The sequence below is a fragment of the Saitoella complicata genome (assembly GCF_001661265.1).
Source record: "Saitoella complicata NRRL Y-17804 unplaced genomic scaffold SAICOscaffold_9, whole genome shotgun sequence".
In the NCBI taxonomy this organism is placed as follows: domain Eukaryota; kingdom Fungi; phylum Ascomycota; class Saitoellomycetes; order Saitoellales; family Saitoellaceae; genus Saitoella; species Saitoella complicata.
The window spans coordinates 331,159-351,011 of record NW_017567000.1 but is presented as its reverse complement, the minus strand read 5'-3'; the positions used below and the strand labels follow the sequence as shown (position 1 = coordinate 351,011).

At 52.5% G+C, this 19,853-nt stretch overlaps 14 protein-coding genes across 14 annotated transcripts; 8 read left to right on the top strand and 6 right to left on the bottom strand.

Moving 5' to 3' along the window:
* Nucleotides 1–27: 27 nt before the first annotated feature.
* SAICODRAFT_223958 (uncharacterized protein) lies at nucleotides 28–1,006 on the bottom strand. The gene is made up of 2 exons (XM_019166562.1): nucleotides 726–1,006; nucleotides 28–670 (listed from the first exon to the last, which is right to left on the bottom strand). Exons 1-2 carry the CDS (start codon nucleotides 941–943, stop codon nucleotides 121–123), a joined length of 768 nt encoding a protein of 255 aa, XP_019024835.1. The 5' UTR covers nucleotides 944–1,006; the 3' UTR covers nucleotides 28–120.
* A 288-nt stretch (nucleotides 1,007–1,294) lies between these two features.
* On the bottom strand, nucleotides 1,295–2,117 carry SAICODRAFT_41212 (1-acylglycerol-3-phosphate O; the record flags this gene model as incomplete). The annotated part of the gene is made up of 3 exons (XM_019168655.1): nucleotides 1,295–1,386; nucleotides 1,441–1,798; nucleotides 1,851–2,117. Coding segments are annotated over 3 exons (717 nt in total), but the record flags the coding sequence as incomplete, so codon positions are not given.
* A 322-nt stretch (nucleotides 2,118–2,439) lies between these two features.
* SAICODRAFT_56059 (ClpP/crotonase) lies at nucleotides 2,440–3,335 on the bottom strand (the record flags this gene model as incomplete). Its single annotated transcript, XM_019169421.1, has 3 exons — nucleotides 2,440–2,898; nucleotides 2,947–3,074; nucleotides 3,128–3,335. 3 exons carry the CDS (start codon nucleotides 3,333–3,335, stop codon nucleotides 2,440–2,442), a joined length of 795 nt encoding a protein of 264 aa, XP_019024833.1.
* Nucleotides 3,336–4,069: 734 nt separating this feature from the next.
* SAICODRAFT_70848 (uncharacterized protein) lies at nucleotides 4,070–5,078 on the top strand. The gene is made up of 2 exons (XM_019170620.1): nucleotides 4,070–4,505; nucleotides 4,559–5,078. Exons 1-2 carry the CDS (start codon nucleotides 4,093–4,095, stop codon nucleotides 4,893–4,895), a joined length of 750 nt encoding a protein of 249 aa, XP_019024832.1. The 5' UTR covers nucleotides 4,070–4,092; the 3' UTR covers nucleotides 4,896–5,078.
* Nucleotides 5,079–5,153: 75 nt separating this feature from the next.
* Nucleotides 5,154–6,509, top strand: SAICODRAFT_223939 (uncharacterized protein). Its single transcript, XM_019166561.1, has 4 exons — nucleotides 5,154–5,628; nucleotides 5,690–5,980; nucleotides 6,038–6,110; nucleotides 6,167–6,509. Exons 1-4 carry the CDS (start codon nucleotides 5,255–5,257, stop codon nucleotides 6,377–6,379), a joined length of 951 nt encoding a protein of 316 aa, XP_019024831.1. The 5' UTR covers nucleotides 5,154–5,254; the 3' UTR covers nucleotides 6,380–6,509.
* Nucleotides 6,493–7,854, top strand: SAICODRAFT_223896 (uncharacterized protein). Its single transcript, XM_019166559.1, has 3 exons — nucleotides 6,493–6,650; nucleotides 6,716–6,897; nucleotides 6,951–7,854. Exons 1-3 carry the CDS (start codon nucleotides 6,605–6,607, stop codon nucleotides 7,560–7,562), a joined length of 840 nt encoding a protein of 279 aa, XP_019024830.1. The 5' UTR covers nucleotides 6,493–6,604; the 3' UTR covers nucleotides 7,563–7,854.
* Nucleotides 7,855–8,017: 163 nt separating this feature from the next.
* Nucleotides 8,018–8,722, bottom strand: SAICODRAFT_56055 (V-snare-domain-containing protein; the record flags this gene model as incomplete). The annotated part of the gene is made up of 1 exon (XM_019169419.1): nucleotides 8,018–8,722. One exon carries the CDS (start codon nucleotides 8,720–8,722, stop codon nucleotides 8,018–8,020), a length of 705 nt encoding a protein of 234 aa, XP_019024829.1.
* Nucleotides 8,723–8,852: 130 nt separating this feature from the next.
* SAICODRAFT_18744 (UFD1-domain-containing protein) lies at nucleotides 8,853–10,872 on the top strand. The gene is made up of 2 exons (XM_019166002.1): nucleotides 8,853–9,706; nucleotides 10,514–10,872. Exons 1-2 carry the CDS (start codon nucleotides 8,871–8,873, stop codon nucleotides 10,794–10,796), a joined length of 1,119 nt encoding a protein of 372 aa, XP_019024828.1. The 5' UTR covers nucleotides 8,853–8,870; the 3' UTR covers nucleotides 10,797–10,872.
* Nucleotides 10,873–11,008: 136 nt separating this feature from the next.
* SAICODRAFT_79393 (RCC1/BLIP-II protein) lies at nucleotides 11,009–13,200 on the top strand (the record flags this gene model as incomplete). The annotated part of the gene is made up of 2 exons (XM_019171154.1): nucleotides 11,009–11,971; nucleotides 12,024–13,200. 2 exons carry the CDS (start codon nucleotides 11,012–11,014, stop codon nucleotides 13,056–13,058), a joined length of 1,995 nt encoding a protein of 664 aa, XP_019024827.1. The 3' UTR covers nucleotides 13,059–13,200.
* Nucleotides 13,201–13,315: 115 nt separating this feature from the next.
* SAICODRAFT_79390 (2-dehydropantoate 2-reductase) lies at nucleotides 13,316–14,495 on the top strand. The gene has a single exon (XM_019171153.1). It carries the CDS (start codon nucleotides 13,356–13,358, stop codon nucleotides 14,322–14,324), a length of 969 nt encoding a protein of 322 aa, XP_019024826.1. The 5' UTR covers nucleotides 13,316–13,355; the 3' UTR covers nucleotides 14,325–14,495.
* On the bottom strand, nucleotides 14,489–15,044 carry SAICODRAFT_6960 (uncharacterized protein; the record flags this gene model as incomplete). The annotated part of the gene is made up of 3 exons (XM_019170491.1): nucleotides 14,489–14,719; nucleotides 14,773–14,907; nucleotides 14,958–15,044. 3 exons carry the CDS (start codon nucleotides 15,042–15,044, stop codon nucleotides 14,489–14,491), a joined length of 453 nt encoding a protein of 150 aa, XP_019024825.1.
* Nucleotides 15,045–15,496: 452 nt separating this feature from the next.
* SAICODRAFT_6959 (cytochrome c and c1 heme-lyase) lies at nucleotides 15,497–16,195 on the top strand (the record flags this gene model as incomplete). Its single annotated transcript, XM_019170488.1, has 1 exon — nucleotides 15,497–16,195. The coding sequence occupies one exon, from the start codon at nucleotides 15,497–15,499 to the stop codon at nucleotides 16,193–16,195; it is 699 nt and encodes a 232-aa protein (XP_019024824.1).
* Nucleotides 15,961–18,458, bottom strand: SAICODRAFT_30030 (gaba permease). The gene is made up of 10 exons (XM_019167569.1): nucleotides 18,287–18,458; nucleotides 18,224–18,230; nucleotides 18,074–18,171; nucleotides 17,881–18,015; nucleotides 17,632–17,826; nucleotides 17,502–17,580; nucleotides 17,182–17,448; nucleotides 16,997–17,133; nucleotides 16,584–16,940; nucleotides 15,961–16,532 (listed from the first exon to the last, which is right to left on the bottom strand). The coding sequence occupies exons 1-10, from the start codon at nucleotides 18,426–18,428 to the stop codon at nucleotides 16,351–16,353; spliced, it is 1,599 nt and encodes a 532-aa protein (XP_019024823.1). The 5' UTR covers nucleotides 18,429–18,458; the 3' UTR covers nucleotides 15,961–16,350.
* A 323-nt stretch (nucleotides 18,459–18,781) lies between these two features.
* Nucleotides 18,782–19,849, top strand: SAICODRAFT_56154 (RCC1/BLIP-II protein; the record flags this gene model as incomplete). The annotated part of the gene is made up of 1 exon (XM_019169429.1): nucleotides 18,782–19,849. One exon carries the CDS (start codon nucleotides 18,782–18,784, stop codon nucleotides 19,847–19,849), a length of 1,068 nt encoding a protein of 355 aa, XP_019024822.1.
* Nucleotides 19,850–19,853: the final 4 nt, after the last annotated feature.

Genomic DNA, 19,853 nt, shown 5'->3' with positions numbered 1-19,853 from the left:
CGACTATCATCCAAAGTAGAAGACCATTTCCTGAAAGAAAAAAAGACACCAGAACCAAACCCTACCATTCCCAAACAAAAGTAAACCCAGCGTTCAACCGTAATCGTAATCGTACACTCATCATCCAAACATCGCCCACCCAATCATCAACACCAAAAACCCACAAAACCACCGCCCAAACTTATGTTCTTCCTCCCTCCTCGCAATCACCCTAACAGCAGGCATCGCATTAACTTCCTGCACGCCAACTAACCCAAAGAAATTAATGCCAGTCCCTGAGATGGGACTCCATGTGATATCTGGCTGTGCGGACCTCGACTTGATTGTCGGTCTTGACCGGGTGATGGGTGCCTGTGGTCGGGGAGGAACAACCTCAGGTTTTGTAGTCGTATTCATACTCTGTCTCCTGGCTGGCGGGTCAGGCGGCATCAGCAGAGTATCCGCCCAGTGCCTTTCTTGTTCAGTCATCTGAAGTCTCGGTGCCACGCCTGGGTCGGCGGCAACCAGAGAGGAACTTCCTCCTCTGCCGTATATCGGGACGACGTTGGTAGTTGAACATGGATTCTTGCAGACTGGACATGAAGCGTGAATTCCAAGCCAGTGGTATAGACATGGCCAACAGTATAGGTGACCGCACAGGGTCAGTACTGGTGATGCTGCCGTTTCGAAGCTACACAAGACATTAGCACCGCACGCGGACAATGTGAAGTGCGATATCCACCTACCATATATTGCACTCAAAATCCTTCGTCTTGTCTTCCTCCTCCTCATCCTTCTTCCGATTCGCTGTGAGAGCCTGTTCGGGCGGGTCCGCTTCAACTCCCATGCACCTTCTATTCCGTGCCGACCATGTATGCGCATGCGTATGACTCGATCTGCTGAGATAGAGCTGAGAGGTGCTATACGCATGCCTCAACTCTCGATCCTGCGATTCAACCTCCATGAGAGGCAAAATACTTTGCTACGTGTATGCTGGATATATGCTGGTTGCTTGATGGAGTGTATGCCAAGTCTTTCATACGAGTACGCACGGGACTGAATGCACCCGCAGCCGAACCGCGCCACTCGTTCATTATTGCACGCACGCTCTCGGCCCGCGCCCGCTGCAGCAGACAACGTATGGAGATGCACTCAACGAGTAATTCGAACCGACGTGAATTCCATTTTATATCGTACATAAACCTTCTACGAACTTTTTATTCTGTGATGCGCGATGTGCTTAGAGTTCGTCTTTGATCTTCTTCTCACCGTTCATGGCACCGGCCGGAGAGGCGGTTGGTGCTGGATGCATTTCCTTCAATACTGCGGCCATTTTGTCGCGGGTCTCCAAGACGAGCCTGTCGACGTCTGCGGCGGTCAGTCCTTCCGTCGGGATGGGGTCGAGCACTGTTATGAGAGTTAGTCTTGCCTGTAGAACATAGATACATTCGCATAGCATACCCTTCACTTGCACATCTCCACTCTCGAAAGTATGCGTCTTTCCATGGAAAACGTGTGCGTAGTTCTGAACAACGACAGGAACAATAGGAACCTGCGCCTGGATAGCCAAATGGAACGCTCCCTTCTTGAATGGCAACATCTCGGGTTTGTCGCTGTTACTCCTCGTTCCCTCAGGGAAGATCCATACGCTCTGCTTCTTCTCCTTCATGGTCTTGACAGCCGAGGCGAAAGACGCAAGGGCGTTGTTTCTGTTGGCACGGTCGATAAAGACGGTACGGGAGAGTGACATGAACCAGCCGAGGAAAGGGGCGTGCTTCAACTGCTTCTTGGCCGTGACAGAACAGTGCTTGGGGAATGTCTGTACGTTTAGTTAGTCATGAGCCCGTAAACGGTGGAGAATCTGGACGCACCCTCGCCAACATCAAGACATCCAAACTCGTCTGGTGGTTACTCAAGAACACAGCAGGCCTCGTCCCATCCAGAATCTTCCTGCTTTCGTCATCCACGATGAAGTCCACGCCAATAAGGGGACACAACACGTTGCAGTACGCCCGTCCGGTCGCCCACTGCGCGATAGAGGTCTTTCCGACAAGCCTCAACACGACAGAAGAGATAACTCCATAGGTCGCGCAAAGACAGAGTGCGGACAACGACGTGATGGCACGGGCGTAGTACCGAAGGATGCGGGGGAGGTAGGGCGCGAGCAGGGGAAGAGCAACGAAAGGCATGAGGAGCGTCGCTGCAGCGGGAAGGAGATAGGACATTATGAACCTTCTTAGGTGATGTTGAACAGCGGTAGGGCCGCTTGTGTATGGTTTCTGACCTAAGGAGGTGTCTCGCGTACTTTTAAGGTTATGTGACCTGCGACCTGGGGAACCGCCGAAACTCGGTGGTGTACTTTGGATTAAGCCGAAATGACGTCTTAACTCAACTTGATATAAATGATACACCTCAAAACATCAGATACAAGCTAGATACAGCTCTGGTGTTGCAAACTTCTTACTCGTGCTTGAACTGAGCCTTCCTCTTTTCTGCGAACGCAGCCATACCCTCCTTCTGATCAGCAGTGCTGAACAATCCGTGGAACAACCTCCTCTCAAACTTGACTCCTTCACCCAACCCCATCTCCTCACCCAAGTTGATTGCCTCCTTTGCGGCCTTAACAGCCAATCCACCCACCTTTCCAATCTGCTCTGCGGTAGAAACGGCCTCCTCAACAACGCGGGTGGAGGGGAAGAGGCGAGCAACCATACCCCAGCTGTAGGCTTCTTGAGCGGAGAAGTTGCGGCCGGTCAGGATGAGCTCCATAGCGCGGGAGCGGCCGATGAGACGAGGAAGACGCTGGGTTCCACCGGCGCCGGGGATGATACCCAGCTTGATCTCGGGCTGCCCGAAGGTTGCGGTGTCGGCGGCGTAAATGATATCGGCCATCATTGCAAGCTCACATCCTCCTCCCAACTATCAAATGAGTTAGCATATCTTCGACGGGAAGTTCAACTAACATACAGCGTAACCGCGAACGGCAGCGATAATTGGCTTCGTGACCTGGGTCATCTCACTCCATGAGCGGATGAAGTCGTGCTTGTAGACTTCAGCGAAGGTCTTGTCCTTCATCTCCTTGATATCGGCACCAGCTAGATGAAACTATCAGACGGCATCTAACAAAATATCTGGCAATTGGACGAACCTGCGAACGCCTTCTCATTGCCGGTCAATACAATAGCACCAACATTGTCATCCCGATCCAAAGCCTTGAAAGCGGTATTCAATTCAGCGATCAAGGCATTGCACAGGGCATTCAGTGCCTTTGGGCGGTTAAGAGTGACTAGAGCGACTCGAGGAGCTGGGTGTGTCACGATAATGTGCTCATAGGATTGCTCGGATGCGGTAGACATGAGGCGGACGGGAGATACTGAAGGAGTCTTGAGGTGAGCGGCGATCTGACGGGCACGAAGTGTTGGGCGTAGGAAGGTCATTGTTCGTTATGTCGAGGAATATGAACTGTCGAGGACGATGGTTTGTAAGCAGGAGGTAGCCGACGTTACCCCACAGTTTGTTGGTGGAAGGCCCGCCGGCGGTTCAGCGGCATGCGGGGCGGGTTGGGGCGTGCACAATGTACACCTGGCCATGACGAAATTGCTCACGAAGATGGGCTTGGATGAGATGTTTCAAAGTTGAACATGGTCAGTCGGATAATTAAGGGATCTTTCTGCATGCCTTGGGCCAGTTTCGGTAGTGAAGTTAGATTCAATGACTGTGGGGAATAAAGGAACAACGGCAAAAGGTTGCATGACGTCCGAAGCCCCTCCTGGGGACCACCGATGGAGTGCTATCCATTCGCCCTCCCCAGCAGAGATAGCGCCTTGCTCTGCGGAACAGCCTGGGGCAATCTTTCTCGGCTTCAACGGTAACACTAGTCCCACTTTCGAGAGAAGAGGTTCCCGACTGGGGAGTCGAACCTGGACACTTCCACGTTTGAATGGTGGGCCAAGCGGGTTTGGTACCGCGAGACGATTCACACTTCCTAACAGGGGAGCCATCACAGCTAGAAGTACGGGACGGCTGTGTTCGTTTATAGCCTCTGGGTCATCGTATCGATAAAGAAGCGCACGTAATGCCACCTGAAATCAATTGACAGACCAGATCACGAACATGCTGTCAGCAACCTTCACTCCGCTTAAGCAGCCTTCAAAGTCAGTCTCGCTTGAAAACTCAGTCCTCGTCCTCCCGGCCATCTCCATTGCCAATGTACCCCAACTCGCCGTCGACCTGCTCATCCATACCCTCGCATTGCCGTTGATCGGCCGCCTGGACGACCGTTATCTCACCCCATTTGTAGGCGCTCGTGAAGATCCGAAGGGAGAGCAGGGCGTTTGTACGGCATTGGAGGTGTATGGGAACGGGAAGATCACTGTCATCCAACAGAGAGCACCGACATTGCCTCATGCGAGGAAGCTCTTCATCGAGCAGGTTTTGTTGAGGTTCATCAAGGAGAATGGATTTTCAAGGGTCGTTTGCGTTACGAGTATGGATGCGACGATGAGGACGGATGCCGATATCAGAGGGTGATTCTCCGTGTCTGATTCAGTCATGCCTGTGCTAACGTATGATCCCGCAGCCCAAGATTCGTTCACTACCCAACAATTTCATCACTATCACTATCAGAAGAGCCGGCCCTCCCTTCACTCCCGTCATCCGGTATTACCAAATCTCTGGTCAAGATGTCCCGGGATCAAGGCATTAAAGTCGAGGTGGTTGGTATGTGGGTCATGGAAGGAGATAACACTGGTGATGCGGAAGAGCTTGCCGGTGCTATTCTAGATGCACATGAGAAGGGAGATGCAAGCGCTCCAGAGGCACCGCAAGGGGGAAGGACTTGGGTGAGGCCGGGGAGCTGGAAGGGGTTGTTTGGCGAAGAACTGGTGGTGGGGCACGAAGGCGGAATGTTCTGGTGATGCGAGCATGACTCGAAACGACATTTCTGCAAGGGAATGTCTACGTGGGTATGTGTCGCTAGGGATTTACTTGCGCAAGAGTTGCGGTGCGGTTTGAGGTGGAATATTCACGGGATTTACACGACGCAGGGATGCGACGCTACTTGATCTGCAGTACATGGCGATCTATTTTTACTTAGGCAGAAATGAGACTGTAGGTCCGGTCACTTTAAGCTTTATGAGACCTCTCGCTGCAATCGGTTCTGACCCGCGATGACCCCCACGTGCACAGACTTTCGGGCCGAGCCCTGATCAGAACACCTAAGTATGCCCAACAGATCACAGCAGACATGTAAATCCATTGTGATATCTACCTTAACATGTCTGTGCACAGCTCCGGCAAACCCTTATTGGGCGAGCGGCCATCGTATAGTCCACCGCCGCTCGATACAGACCGCACTTTCATGAGCCTCAGCCCTCCTCCTCTGGACGGTTATCGCTGGCGTGACAGACCGGCAACGCCTGCTCCGGCGCACTACCTGGACCCCCAGCATTCTCGGCCGCACTATCATCCTCGGCAACAGTCTCTTTCTCATCTCTTGCCCGATGAGGATTCGGGTACACCGCTGGAGTACCGTGAGAGTCGAGAGGCGGCCATAGCACGACATCGGGATAGCGCAGGGAAAGGGCTGACGCGTCTCAAGTTTTTTCTGAGGACTAATTTCGTAATTCGACATCTAGTCCTTATATTCAGGTATGTGTCGGTCTTGACATTATCCTTCCAGTTAGGCGTTTGACATGCAGTTGTCCGCAAGCTTCATCGCTCTCTACTACCAATGCCGCACCATGCATGTGTATCTATCGACGTCTTATTCGCCTGACTGGCCCGAAAACGTTACCACATGGCCAACGTGGATTGCTATCGCTTCAACATGTCTCGTAGTTCTTCTCTCCGGTCTCGGGCTGTGCTTGTACTGTTGCACGCCCTTAGAGTCGGTCTACAGCGGGTTTAGATATATCGAGAAGATTTTGAATGTCATAGTTGGGGCGATTTTAGTGATTTTGGCGTCTGCCCTCTCATACGCCAAGTATCGCAGTCCAAACAGGTGAGCTATGTGAGTGAAGCATGGGTCGGGTTCTGGTCCCACTAACCCTTAACTCAGCATTTTTCCATTTGCATGCAATGCAACTCAAGATGACAATCAAATCAACTTCAAGAACACGTGTACAATGGGGGTACGGTACAACGTTCGTTCCACGACGCCTTCCAATGTCAACTGACCCGATATTAGGATCACTCGCTCAACTGTGTCTACTTCGTAGCGTGCATCAGCATGTTGGCCATGGTAATCAATGCCATTGACGCATGCACAAATGTTGGTGAGCATGGTGGGAGCAACAGGAATACGCTGTACTTCTGTGGAATGGGAGACAGTGGCGGTGACGTGTGTTTTGCCTGTATAGCAGGGTGCTGTCAGATCGCAGGAAGCTGTCAGTGCTGTTGATCGACGCGTTATGGATTTAGAGTTAGGGATGGATCTCCCTTAAGATTCCCACGCCCGACCAGGCTTCATGCAGGCTCATCACGTGCGGGCCTCGATCAACAACCTCCAGCGTGCCCAAGTCCAAGTCCAACAAACAGCCTTCAAGACGCGGTTAACTGTAACTGTAAGCTGCTTGTTATCGAACCTGCTCTGTCACTAGTCGTTGACCCGCCTCACAGATTCACCATGTCTGCCAATCTTGACCGGTCGCTGGACGACATCATCAATGACAGTGAGTTTGCCCGCCCGCGCCATTGCGCGCCATTGAAGACATCGTTACTAACATATTCTTCTCAGACAGGACGGCTCAGAGGGCGGTGCAGCAGTCGCAACGTCAGCAGGTGATGCAACAGCAGCAACAGAGACAAGCTCAAGCCGCGGCTGCGCGACCTGTCGCTCCACGAGTCAATGGGCCTGTACGAGGAGTTCAGAGGGGTGTCGTACGAGGAGGAATCCGCAAACCCGTAGGACCTTATCAGGTATGCATTGTCTGCATGCGAAAGTTATGATCCGACTGACAACTGTACTTTAGCGCCCAGTGAACGCCCCGAATGGTCAGTGGAATCACGACCTGTTCCAGCAGCACGCAAGAAACGCACAGGCTGCAATCAACCCCCAGCTTCAGAAACGTCTCGAGACCAACCCACTACTCGCCCGCCTCCAAGGACCCACCGCCCCTAAGCAGCAACAACAGCCAGGCAATGCCGTATTCTTCAAGGGCGCAGCACAAGCACAGAACGTCATCAGTTTTAAGGGAGCGTCAGGACCCACGACGGTTGAGATCGCGAACCTCGCGCCTGGAACGAGCCCGGATGACATCCAGACTACAATGCAGGCATGCGGCAAGGTAACACAAGTCAAGATCACCGGCGTCTCGAAAATTGCACTGTTAGCAGAGGTCACGTTCGCTACGAGAAAAGAGGCGGATGTTGCTGTGTCTAAGTTTCACCAAATAAATGCGGACGGACGCATCATTCGCTGCCAAATAAAGCAGGCTGCGAAGACTGCGCAGGCGCCTACTCCATCAGGACCTAGGGCTCAGCAACAGACATTCGCGCAGAGGACACAGCAGCAGGTGCCAATGCAGGGCGCTCCGGGAAGGATGTACAACGCGAACGGGCGTGGAGGGTTTGGGCGACGTTAATGCGATGGGGCAACCTAGGGGAGTTACACCGAAGAAAAGGTCAAGTTAGTCCGGCAATATATCTGGGCGGATGGAAACAATCCCTCTTCGTAGACAACTACTCTACATCTTCATCTCGAGCTTCTGGATCCTACCAGCCTTTACTGCGTGCGCTGAGCTGTGGTTGTCGGAGCGGACCCATGGCGAGCCGTCCGCAGCCAGCCTGTAGCTTTTGGCGCGGACTTGTTTAACCCAGACTGATCGAGTCTCACCACCATAAGTAAATGCCCGACCAGGGAGACGTCACATTCAGAATTCGCCTTCTTGGCAGCTGAGCTTCTTCTGCCGTGCCCCTAGAACATCATAACGCCTCTGCTATTCCCCTTTCATCGTATCCTCCTCCTTTGACAGCCCCCCCCACAAGGTTCACGTGCATACATCCTGGTGTCTGCTCGTATCCCATCCCCGAAGTCACCTCATCTCAACCACTTGAAAATCAACCAGAAACATGTAAGCGTGAACACAACTCCTCCCCAAAAGATCCATTTGTCCTGCCTTGCCCTCCTCTCCACCTTTGAGATTGTTTCCCTCGATATGCCGAGTGTATGTGCTGCATCCAAAATCTTCGTCTTAGTTCCCTTCAACATGCTCTTCTGATCTTTCAAATCCCCAAGTACTGCACGTCCACGCTCCAAGAACTCATCAAGCGCGACATCTGTCCGTCCCAAGAAGTCTTGATCACGGAAGACAGCATCTTCGCGATTCTGTGCAACCTGTGTTGCATAAGGATTCTCCGGTGTACTTGTCTCTTCCCTCAACCCATCGCCCCTTCCCGGCCCTCGTCGCAGCAGCTCTCCTCGTCCCCGGTTTGTGTGTGCTGCCCCACCTTCCCTCGCGACATCTCCAAATTTCTTCCGTAACTCCCCTACATCCCGTCTCAACTCCCCAACTCTCATCCGTGCTTTCTCCTTCTTCGCCGATCCGTCAGCTTCGCGTTTTGACATATTGTCGTAATCATCAATTGTACGGGATAGAGAAGAGAAGGAAGCGGACATTTGGCCTTGGAGGGCGGTGATGTTTGGTTGTTGCTGGGTGGAGTCGTGGTAGGCATTTTGGAGGTTGTCGAGGTCCGTGCGGAGAGAAGTCAACTGCCGTAATGCTTGATTGTAAACGACGTTCATGATGCTCGACTGTGTAGGGATCAGGGATCAGAGGGTCGGCCGTTCCCGCTGTTGTCGGAGCGGACCCGTGGCGCGGCTGTGGCGCGTACGTACGACCCGGTACGTACGCACCCAGATTTCGTAAATCGACGACCGATGTTCAATTACAATGTCGCCAATACAATGGTCGAAAGAGTTGATTGTGCAGGATCATCCAGCTTCTGGTGACAAGATTGTTCTGCCGCCAAGTGCACTGGAGGAGATGCTGGGGGGATCAAGCGAAACAAACCGAGAGCTGCCGTCGCCACTCACCTTTGCGCTTTTGAATCCCCGGACACGAAAACTTACACATTCTGGGCTGCGAGAGTTCTCGGCTGAGGAGGGAGTGGTACTGCTACCGAAGCATGTCCGGGAGAGTCTGGACTTGAAGGAAGGCGAATTGGTGGCGGTTGCTGTCAGGGAGTTGTCCAAGGGAACCTTGGTGAAGCTGCGACCATTGGATGCCGGTTACGACGAACAGGATTGGAAGGCACTTCTGGAAGCGCGTCTAAATTCGCATTATACCACACTCACGAAGGGTGAAGTTCTACCGATCGTCGCAGGCAATCAGACGATGCAGTTCTTGATCGATGAGATTCAGCCGGCAGATGCTGTTCTTATCGTCGACACCGATCTTGAGGTCGTCCTGGAACCACTAGACGAGCAGCAGGCTGAGGAAACTGCGAAGAAGCGAAAATTGGCGGTGAAGGAGAACGTGGTCATTGAAGTGGGGAGCGCTGTGCAAGGCCAGGTTGAGCGCGGTCAATATGCGAACTATGAATTGAGCGAATGGAGCCGAGATAATGGTCTGGTGCTCGAGGTTAAGATTTCTAATGGGGATGCCGACTTGCTTGTATCGACTACACCTAAGCCGGTGGATGACCTTCACATGTGGTCGTCCTTTGATTCCGCTAAGAGGGTAGCATTATCCGCCTCCAATATTGAGTTGTCGACAGCAACGAAGCTGTACGTCTCGATACACGGTGATAGTGATGAACCTTGCTCTTTCACACTGACCGCATCCAATGGGGACTCATCACCTTCTGCCAATGGGCAGGTAACCGGTCCGCCCGATCCTGGAAATACGCAGTGCCCGAACTGCCAAACATGGGTTCCGGAAAGATCTATTGTTTTGCACGAGAATTTCTGTCGGCGCAACAACGTGAAGTGCAATGTATGCGGCATCATCATGAAACGCTCGGAAGAAAAGCTTCACTGGCATTGTGACGTGATTGATTGCGATGGATGGGGAACTCATCCAGATCAGATACCAAAGCATCGAGAGGTGTACCACATTCCAAAATCCTGCTCCTGTGGAGCGCAACTTTCCAGTCTTCCCGCGTTAGCTTTCCACCGAGCTACGAGTTGTCCGGAGAAGCTTATCATGTGTCGCTTCTGTCATACTTTGCAAGAACAAGGCGATATGACCACGCTTTCTGCTCAAGACATGTTGACGGGACTCACTGCCCATGAGTCAGTCTGTGGTAGCCGCAGTGCGGAATGTCAGATTTGCGGGAGAAGGACAACGCTTAAGGATGCGCCTGCACATGCAAGGTATCACGATATGGAAAGGTTGTCAAAACCCAAACCTGAGATTTGCCGTAATATCAACTGCGCCAGAATGAAGGCAGACAACAAGCTTGCACTGTGTGCGATTTGCTTTGGCCCGCTGTGGACGAACGCCTATGACCCAACAGGATCGAAGCTTAAGTCTCGAGTGGAAAGAAGGTATTATCAACAGTTAATGACCGGCTGCGGTCGGGATTTCTGCAGAAACAACAAGTGTGCTACCGCCACAGGGAAAGCGTTGACTATGGCGGAAGCAGCGGCCATCGTGAAGCCTATCAAAGAGGCCCTGATGGATATCAGCACGCCCCTCGAATTTTGCGTGGATGAGGGAACGACGAAGCGTCGAATTCTGGCAGAGATGGTTCTTGATGAGGATGCATCCTACGACATTGAATGGCGTATCAAAGCTATCGATGTCGAGGCTAGTAATGTTGCGAATGCACAGCTTTGGTTAGAGAGGAACGCCGTCAAGAAGGCCGAGGCATAGGTAGTTTACAGGCTGAGAGTTATAGGGTGTACCGGCGTTTTTCCAAAGGTTATAGAGCAATGAATCTCATTTTCCCAAAGTCAAATGCGACGTAGCTCAGTAAATGCGCACGCTCACCCCCTGCACCAAACTTGCTCCAAACAGCGTAAATATACGACCGCACGACCGCACGTCCGCTTGATCCCCAATCGCCACGCGTAGCATACACTCTTACAATGGCTGGAACAAGGAAGAGAAAGGCCGAAGACTCCCCCGTCGCTGCTCGCAAGGCGACCCGCACCGCTGCTACTGCTACCGCGCCTACCCGCTCTTCGTCGCGTCAAGCTCAGGCGAAGGTCGAGGCGGTGAAGCCCAAGCCTGTTGCGAAGCCCGCCTCTGAAAAGACTGCTTCCGCCAAGAAGGCCGCTGCTCCCAAGGCTCCTGCGAAGACGACTGAGCGCAAGATCGCTAAGCCCGTCTCCAAGAAGGCTGCTGTTGCGAAGAAGGCCAAGTCCGCGCCCGCGCCCAAGGAGATCGCGTCGCGTGCCAAGAAGGCCAAGGTTGAGGAAGAACCCGTGAAGCCCGCAAAGAAGCGTGCTGCGCCGGCCAAGAAGGCTGCTCCCGCGAAGAAAGGTGCTGAGCCTAAGTCCAAGGCCGCTACGAAGCCTGCCGCCTCCACGAAGAGGACCGCTGAAGATGCCGAAAAACCTGCTCCCGAGAAGAAGGTCCGCAAGCCCGTTACTGGTCCCAATGAGCTCCAGAAGCTTTCTACCGATCCACTGAATGTTTACGTCTTCGGTACCGGTGATATGTGCCAGCTTGGTCTTGGTCCTGCTGCGAAGGTCGTCAAGCGCCCCCGTCTCAACGCTAACCTTGGAATCGACCAGGTCGGTGTCGTACGTCTTTCTGTTGGAGGAATGCACTCTGCAGCTGTCACGAAGGATGGCAAGGTTCTTACTTGGGGTGTTGGTGATGCCGGAGCTCTTGGACGCGAAGTTGAGTGGGACGGTGGAGAACGTGATGCGGATGGAGATGACGAGAACGATGATGTTGGCGATATGAACCCCTGCGAGAGTACTCCCGCTCCTTTCGAGAACGTTCCGGAGGACATCAAGTTCGTTGATGTTTCTTGTGGTGATAACGTCACCGTGGCTATCACGAAGGACGGTGATCTCTGGAGTTGCGGCCAGTTCCGCGTAAGTTTCAAATCCCCCCCGAGTCGTCGTGATGTTTGCTAACCGATTCTAGTGTAATGAAGGTGAACTTGGTTTCTCTGCTACCGAGAAGAAGGCTCGCTTCCCGGTCCTTCTGCCAGGCATCACCGATGTTGTTCAGGTTGCTTGCGGCACTGATCACTTCATTGCTATCACTGTTCAAGGTCACGCCTACTCATGGGGTAACGGCCAGCAGATGCAGCTTGGTCGCAAGACTAATGAGCGTAACCGCATGAAGGGGTTGAGCCCTCGGCCCATGGGTAACCCTCTCAAGAAGGTCAAGTTCATCGGAGCCGGCTCTTACCACTCGTTCGCTGTCACGCATGATGGAAAGGTCTACGCTTGGGGGTTGAACCAATTTGGTCAGTGTGGTGTTGAGGATGCTGCGGGTGAGGACGAGTCTGTTCTCGCTACTCCTACCCGCGTACCCGAGCTTGAGAAATATGACTTGGTCCAGATTACTGGTGGTGAGCACCACTCTGCCGCTGTTACCAGGGAGGGTGATCTTTACACGTGGGGACGTATCAACAACCACGCTCTCGGTATTGAGATCGAGGATATTCCGGTCCCGCCTGCAGTTGTGATTGATGGCCAAACCATCCCCAAGTACCTTCCTATTCCTACTAAGGTCGAGGACATCCCACCAGTCGCCAAGATCTTCTGTGGTTCCCATCACAACGTCGCCATCTGCAAGGATGGCAGTGCCTGGTCTTGGGGGTACTCTGAGTCCTATGCTGTCGGCCAGGGTAACACCGAGGAAGATATTGTCGTTCCCACCAAGATCGAGAACACTGCCATTAAGGATGTGGAGCTTATCATGGCTGGTTGCGGTGCTGAGTTCAGTATCATGTGCGGTAAGCCCGCTGCTCTCGCGTCTGAGCCTGCCCAGACCAACGGAGAGGTCGTTGCCAACGGTACCACGGAGGAGGCTCCTGCTGCTACCACCGAGGAACCGACCAAGGTCGCCGTTGTCCTGAACGAGACCGTTGCGCAGAACGGCGAAGTTGTAGCAGTCGCTGAGGTCGAGACTACTGTCGTTGCTCCTCAGTCATTCATGGAGAAAGCATGATCAAGAAAGGAGGAGAGAGAAGAGCATGAGATGGGGCACGGCGGTACTTCGGAGGAAAGGCGTGTGAATTAACAAAGGTTATATCTATAGTGTTATGTTGTTAGTCTAATCATAAGGATCATGTACTTACTGTGTATTCCGCTACCTCTCCTGGTCGTGAACCCCCCGGTTGCCCTGAAGCCGAGATTAAGGTGGGGTGTGCCAGTTGTCGGAGGAGGCTAGGGGGACGCCCGAGGAGATGTGAGTCGTACAGCTGATCAACTTGAATATCTCCCACAAACAGCAAACAAACTGGCAATGGAAGAAGTACTTACGCTCGGTCTTGGTGGTGTCGGCGCTGTGTATTCGCTTGCTTTGGATCTCAGCAAACAAGCTCGAATCACCACTGTCTGCCGATCAAACTACCAGGTGGTGAAAGATAATGGATTGACAATCCACAGCGACAGCTTCGGCAAGTTCGAGCCATGGAGACCTCACAAAGTTGTCTCCTCGACCTCATCTCCCGAAGCAACTGAAACGGAGTACTCCTACATCCTCGTCACCACTAAAGCGCTACCAGAAGCCACGCCATCTACAGCGGACATCCTCAGACCAGTGGTATCGAAGAACACGACCATCGTTCTTCTTCAAAACGGTGTCGGTATCGAAGATCCTATCAGCGCGGCGTTCCCGGAGAACCCTATTATCAGTTGTTCGGTTTATCTCTCTAGCTCTCAGTTCTCCTCGGGGGTGATTACACAGACTGCTCTGGAGCGCGTGGTTATTGGTGGATTCGATAATGGTGTCGTCAATTCAATGCTATTGAAGAACCGGGTAGCGCGGTTCGCTGAGTTGCTTAGGGTGAGTGGAGCAAATGTCGCGGTCAACGATGACATCCAAATGGAGAGATGGAAGAAGTTGCTGTGGAATGCGAGTTACAACACGTACTGTACGGTGACTATGATGGATACACTTACGTTCTGCGAGACCGTACCAAACGCGACAGAGTTGATCCGTACCTGTATGAACGAGGTGCTGGCCGTCTCGAATGCCCTGGGTCACTCCATCCCACCCGAAACGGTGGAGAACTTGATCAAGTTCACCATGGGTAACGGAAAGTACAAGCCTTCCATGTTGCTCGACCGCGAGAGAGGATCACAAATGGAAGTAGAGGTTTTGCTCGGTAACCCGACGAGAATTGCGAAGGAGCATGGTGTGCCGACGCCTATCCTGAATAGTCTGTACGGTATCTTGAGTGCGGAGAACTGGAAATTGAGACAGGGTTAGACTATCTGTTCGAACGGTCGATGATATACCCTTGATGTGGTAGTGATATAATGAGGTATCATGCTATAAATGCCGTATTCCCAACCAATGCCTGAAAATGGAACGAAAGAACGCCAATAACCCATATGTAACCCAGACAACGACCCATTACTATATCTTCTGCTTCACTGTGCCGGGACGAGGTGACTGTAGTGACCCGGCTCTTTGTTTTTGCAACGCTCGCAATCTGTCCTATAACCCATGACGATGACCATACGTTGCTTTGAAGGCTGTTTTTGAGGCTCGGCTTCCATATTCACGTCCTCTTCTTCCGGATTGGTGATTGGAGTAGAGCCTCTGGATGTCGAGGTATCCATACTAATGTTCAACTTTGACAGCGAGGGCGGAGCAGGAGACTAGACTCTGTCAGCATACAGCGGCATAGGGCGCTTCGGAAGCGAATAAATACCATATCCATCTCTTCATCCATAGCATCAGTCCGATAGTGGTTATGCAGGATATAGTTGTAATCGCCTCCACCTGAATTCCTAGAGAAATACGACTGCTCCGCATGCTTGACCGTTGATTGAATGTTCCGACGTTTCTGCGTAGCGTTAGCAACGATCCGCCCAAAACAACCTTCAATCAACGTACCCTGGACGTAAAACCCGTCGGATCGTACGCATATTCCTCTACATTGGCCTTCCTCTTCGACCTTGTGTTTTGCGAGACGGACAGCATGGTTGATGAGTCCATGATTTGGTTTGGAGGTGAATGTTTTCGACCGTATACGACCCTGCAAGCCATGTGCAGGTCGCCGCTCCCGTGCTTCACCGCCAAATCGGGCTCACCGAGGTCGTTGAAAACGGACTACCAGGTTTATAGTCAATTCTTCTTGCTCATTGAATCCGATATCGTTTGGCTGTTTGGTTGGCATTGAAGCGTATTCCATTGGCCGGACGTGTGTAATCAGCAGGTGTGGCGCATTATCGGTACGGTTGGCGAACACCATACGAACTTTTTGGCAGCAGAAGCACCTACGAATAATCAAAGCAAACACAGACACGATGACCTGGTTCTGGGCTGATTCTACCGCGACTGCTGCTGCTCCTCAGGCGGCTACCAAGTGTCCTATCGATCACACCAAGCGCGCTGCTCCTGCACCTGTCGCCGCTCCCCCTCCGGGATGCCCCATGCACCAGGACGATGTCGCGTCTGGCCCTGTCGCTCTCCCTTCAGCAAGGAAGGATACTCCTCCCGACTGTCCCTACGATGCGTCCCAGGACAAGATCAACCCTCTGAACAAGATGCCCGAGAACTTGCCACAACAGCGCATATCGCCACACCAGTCCGTTCCCCTACCGGTTGATCGTGAGACTTCTACTATTCCTAAGGGCGATGGACAAGAGCTTTGGGAGTACCCATCTCCTCAGCAGATGTACAATGCTATGGTCCGTAAGGGACAGACCGACACTCCTGCCGAGCACGTTGAGCGGATGGTAGCCGTGCACAACTTCTTAAACGAGGGCGCATGGCAGGAGATCTTGAAGTGGGAGCAGCCATACATGGAGGATGGGCTGAAGCCTACTTTGATCAGATTCCAGGGTCGCTCGAAGGAATTGACGCCGAAGGCAAAGATGTTGCAGTGGTTGGGTCAGGTGAACCCGGCCAAGTACGGAATGGAGCCGCCGTTCGACAGACACGATTGGTTTGTTAGGCGCGGTGAAAAAGAAGTGAGATACGTTATCGACTACTACCAGGGTCCCGATGAGCCTACGGGTGAGCCGGTCTTCTACCTTGATGTTCGCCCTGCGTTGGATACCCCTGGAGCAGCCTACGCTCGTATCAGCACCTGGACCCGGGAGACCTGGGACAAGACCATGGGCAGGTAGCCTGCTACTGCTCGAAGACGATTACTTGTTTTCCTTTTCCTTTTGTCAGTCTGGAGTTGGGTATGTTTTTCCATGGCGCATGATTCTGTCTTTTTTTTTTTCTCTCGTCTCCCAATAACTTATAGCTATGCAATATTACCTTCCTGCGAACATACTCAAGCTTTCGTACGCTTTGGACTTCCTTTGGTGCTTACGCGTTGCACATCCATCTCCACGCCTTCCACCTCAGTCCCGTGGATGTGCTTGAGCTGCGGTCCCTTGTAGTGCTTCCGACCTTTGACGACCCAGGTGATGGCGGCAGCAATGAACACAACAGCGAACGCTGCAATAGTGTAATCTGTTGTTCACGTCAGCATCTTGCAGGGGTTCTGGAAGTGACACGTCATACTCATGTTCTCCGCTGTGACGGGAGTGTCGGGGGGGAAGAGGAAGAAAATTGTCGTCAAGATCACCCAAGCCAACCCAATCAAGTTGGCAGTATACCCAAGGACAGATCCAAGCTTAAACGACCTATCAGCTTGCAAAATATGTCTTCCTCGTATGACGAGGATGGCCACAGGGATGCCGTAGCTGACGCCGAGTGCAACGACGGAAGCGGAAAGGATGGCGTTCAAAGCACTCGAACTCCCAAGGTAAATGCAGCCGAAAATGATAACGATGATCGTTGAGAGGATCAAGGCGTTCATGGGGACGTCATGCTTTTTCTGGACACGGCTGAAGAAGCGTGAGAAAGGCAGCCCGCCGTCTGGCACAACTCGTTAGCCTCGGGCGTCATCTCAGGAAAGGTGGCACTAGGTATACCTCTGGCAAAGGCGTAGGTCATTCTTGACGAAGTGGTCAAGATACCCGTTGTCGCGAAGGCCATACAAACAATCGGAAACATGTCAAGGCAGATGGCGCCAGCTTTGTTGTTAGTAGCTTGGTAAAAAATGGAGAGCCTGTTCTCGATTAGCACTCCATTTATCGCTGTGTGAGGTAAGACTTACAAAGGCCCAGCAGTGCCAGAAATGACAGCGTCGACATCCGTCAGCGCAAAGAGCAATGCGATCAAAAACATCAAACCAGTGACTAATCCAATGACAACCGCTAGAACCATCGCTTTTGGTGCATTGCGAGAGGGATCATGAATCTCTTCTACCATGTGACTGACTGCATCGTAGCCGGTTAAACCAAGGCCTGCCTGTAAAAGACCGAGGATCCAGGCGACGCCGTTGTTCCAGCCGGTTTCGTTGATGTATGTTCCGAAGACGAAGCTGGATATGGTTATTCGAGGTGCCAGGAGAGGGGGGAGAGAGCGCAAACTTACTCGCCAGATTGGTAGTTTGGTGATGCTGTAGCCAGGACCGTGACCGTGATGATAACAACACCGCTGATCGACCACAACACTTGCAGGAGTCAGCTCTTTACCGCGGGGGAATGCGAGAAAGAACACTCACGAGCAGCCTTGTTGATAGTGGGCAAAAGTCTTACGAAGAAAGCGTTGATGAAGAATGCACCGATCACATATGCGACGTAGATGAGGAAGATGTGCCAACGTTGAACGGTATAGTTCGGATGAAGCAGGGCGATAACTCCAGTAATGAGCTGTCCACCAAGTGCACCTCCGGTTGCAGTCAGCGCCCACCAGCCAGCTATAACAGACCGTCAGCACATTCTCTTCGTACGTGTAAGAGGACTGAACAGACCGGTATTGATCCAACCGCAGATCCAACTGAGTACGGGTGACAAGCGCGGAGTACTCAGCATTGCTGTAAAGTGGTAGACTCCACCAGATGTTGGATAGACGGAACAGATTTCGGCAAGACTTGCGCTGAGGGCCACTGGAGAAGTATCGGATGAGAAGTCAATCGGAAGAGGATTGAGGGGGAGCCGACTCACAATTGCAGACACCAGCAACAAGCAAACCCCAGATAATGGCTACGGGTCCACCGGATGGGAGCGCGATGTTCAGAGAAGCGGCCAATGCGGTCCATGAGCTGTCAATGATCAGCCGTCAGAAGCGTGCGGATTTTGCAATAGCGAACGTACTTGAGAACTAGAAGCAGACAGTCAGGATAGATCGACGAAGCTGCAACCAATTATAGGACATACTTGCAAATGCGAAACCGATCATCGACAGGAATGAAAAGTTACGCTCCAACTCAGGCTCGAAACCAAGAGCTCTCAATCGTTCATCATCGGCGGCATCGCCTGCACGGCCGGGCCTACGTGTGATCTTGGAGTCCGTCTCCATGGTTGTTGGAGTTGCGATGAAGGGCGCCGGCCAGCATCATCAGTATCGTTAAAGTTTGCTTGGCATCCATGCTCAAAGTGATCCCTTCCCCGCATGCCGTCGGCTGTCATCGCTTGACTGCAGCCATGGGACCATCAGGTCACTCCAGCCGACAATCGTCAATCCCCAATAACAAACCATCATGAATGCAATCAAAATCAACCGAGAGAGTCAACGTGCTACGTTACAGCTTCACTTCAGTTGATGACCTCGTTTCATGTATGTGCAGCAGCCGCTGTAGGAACCCTTTGTGGGGTGAATGCACTCACTCCTCCATCAACATCCTTGAACTCAGCTTCATGATTGATCCATAGATGCCATCACATCTGTACAGTTTCGGGTCAAATGGAAAGTATCAACTGGGTTTAGGCCACGACCAAGACACGCACATCCCGAATCCCGTCGAAAGTGACGTTTTACCGCCGGTACCTCCAAAGGCTCTTGCAGCAGGCGGGAACCATACCATCCTTGTCTACCCGGACGGCAATGCATACAGCGTTGGTGACAATGAGTGTGGTCAGTCTGGTCTTGGAGAAGATAGCGTGACTGTTCCGCACTTTACAAAGGTGAAAGGATCGTGGAGTGCGGCGGCCGCTGGATGGGAGTTTAGCATTTTCGTAAGTGCATCAGGGACAGAGGTCTACAGTGCGGGTCGCGGCACCCGAGGCGAGCTCGGATTGGGCACGGACGCTCTTCTCACCGGAAGACGAAGGGCGCTGCAGCATATCCCTGACTTTCCTCCTCCCGGGCGAACCGTAACAGAGGTAGCTGCTGGTGTCGCGCATGTCATCTGTACATTGGATGATGACTCTGTCTGGGCATGGGGCGACGGACGGAAGGGACAGCTTGAGGGCGCCTACGAAAAGACAAAAGTGTGGTGGACGCCTAGGGACACCGGTCTAAAAGCTATACCACGGAATTTTTACAATGTCGAGAAACGCGTTGCTTGCGGTCGTGAGTTTACACTCATCCAGACAGAAGACGGGCCCATGCTCCTTGGTGGCGGACCAAGAGATAGATGGCAAATAGCCAGCATTCCCTCATATATTCCAGCAACAGTGAAAAATGTCGGAGCATGCTGGTCATCCGGCCACGTTGTATCATCGGATGGACGTGTGATATCTTGGGGCCGCAACGATCGAGGGCAGGGTGCTCCAGACTGCCTACCGTCGATAAAACTCATTGCATCGGGAAGTGAACATGTCTTGGCTCAAGATTACCAAGGGAACATATATGCATGGGGTTGGAACGAACACGGGAACTGCGGGAGAGAAGACAAACTAGACGTGACAGGTATACACGTGATACGTGAGGGTGATACAGTTAGTGCTAGTGACGGATTCATCGCAGCCGGCTGCGGTACTTCTTGGTTTTGGCGGTAAACCG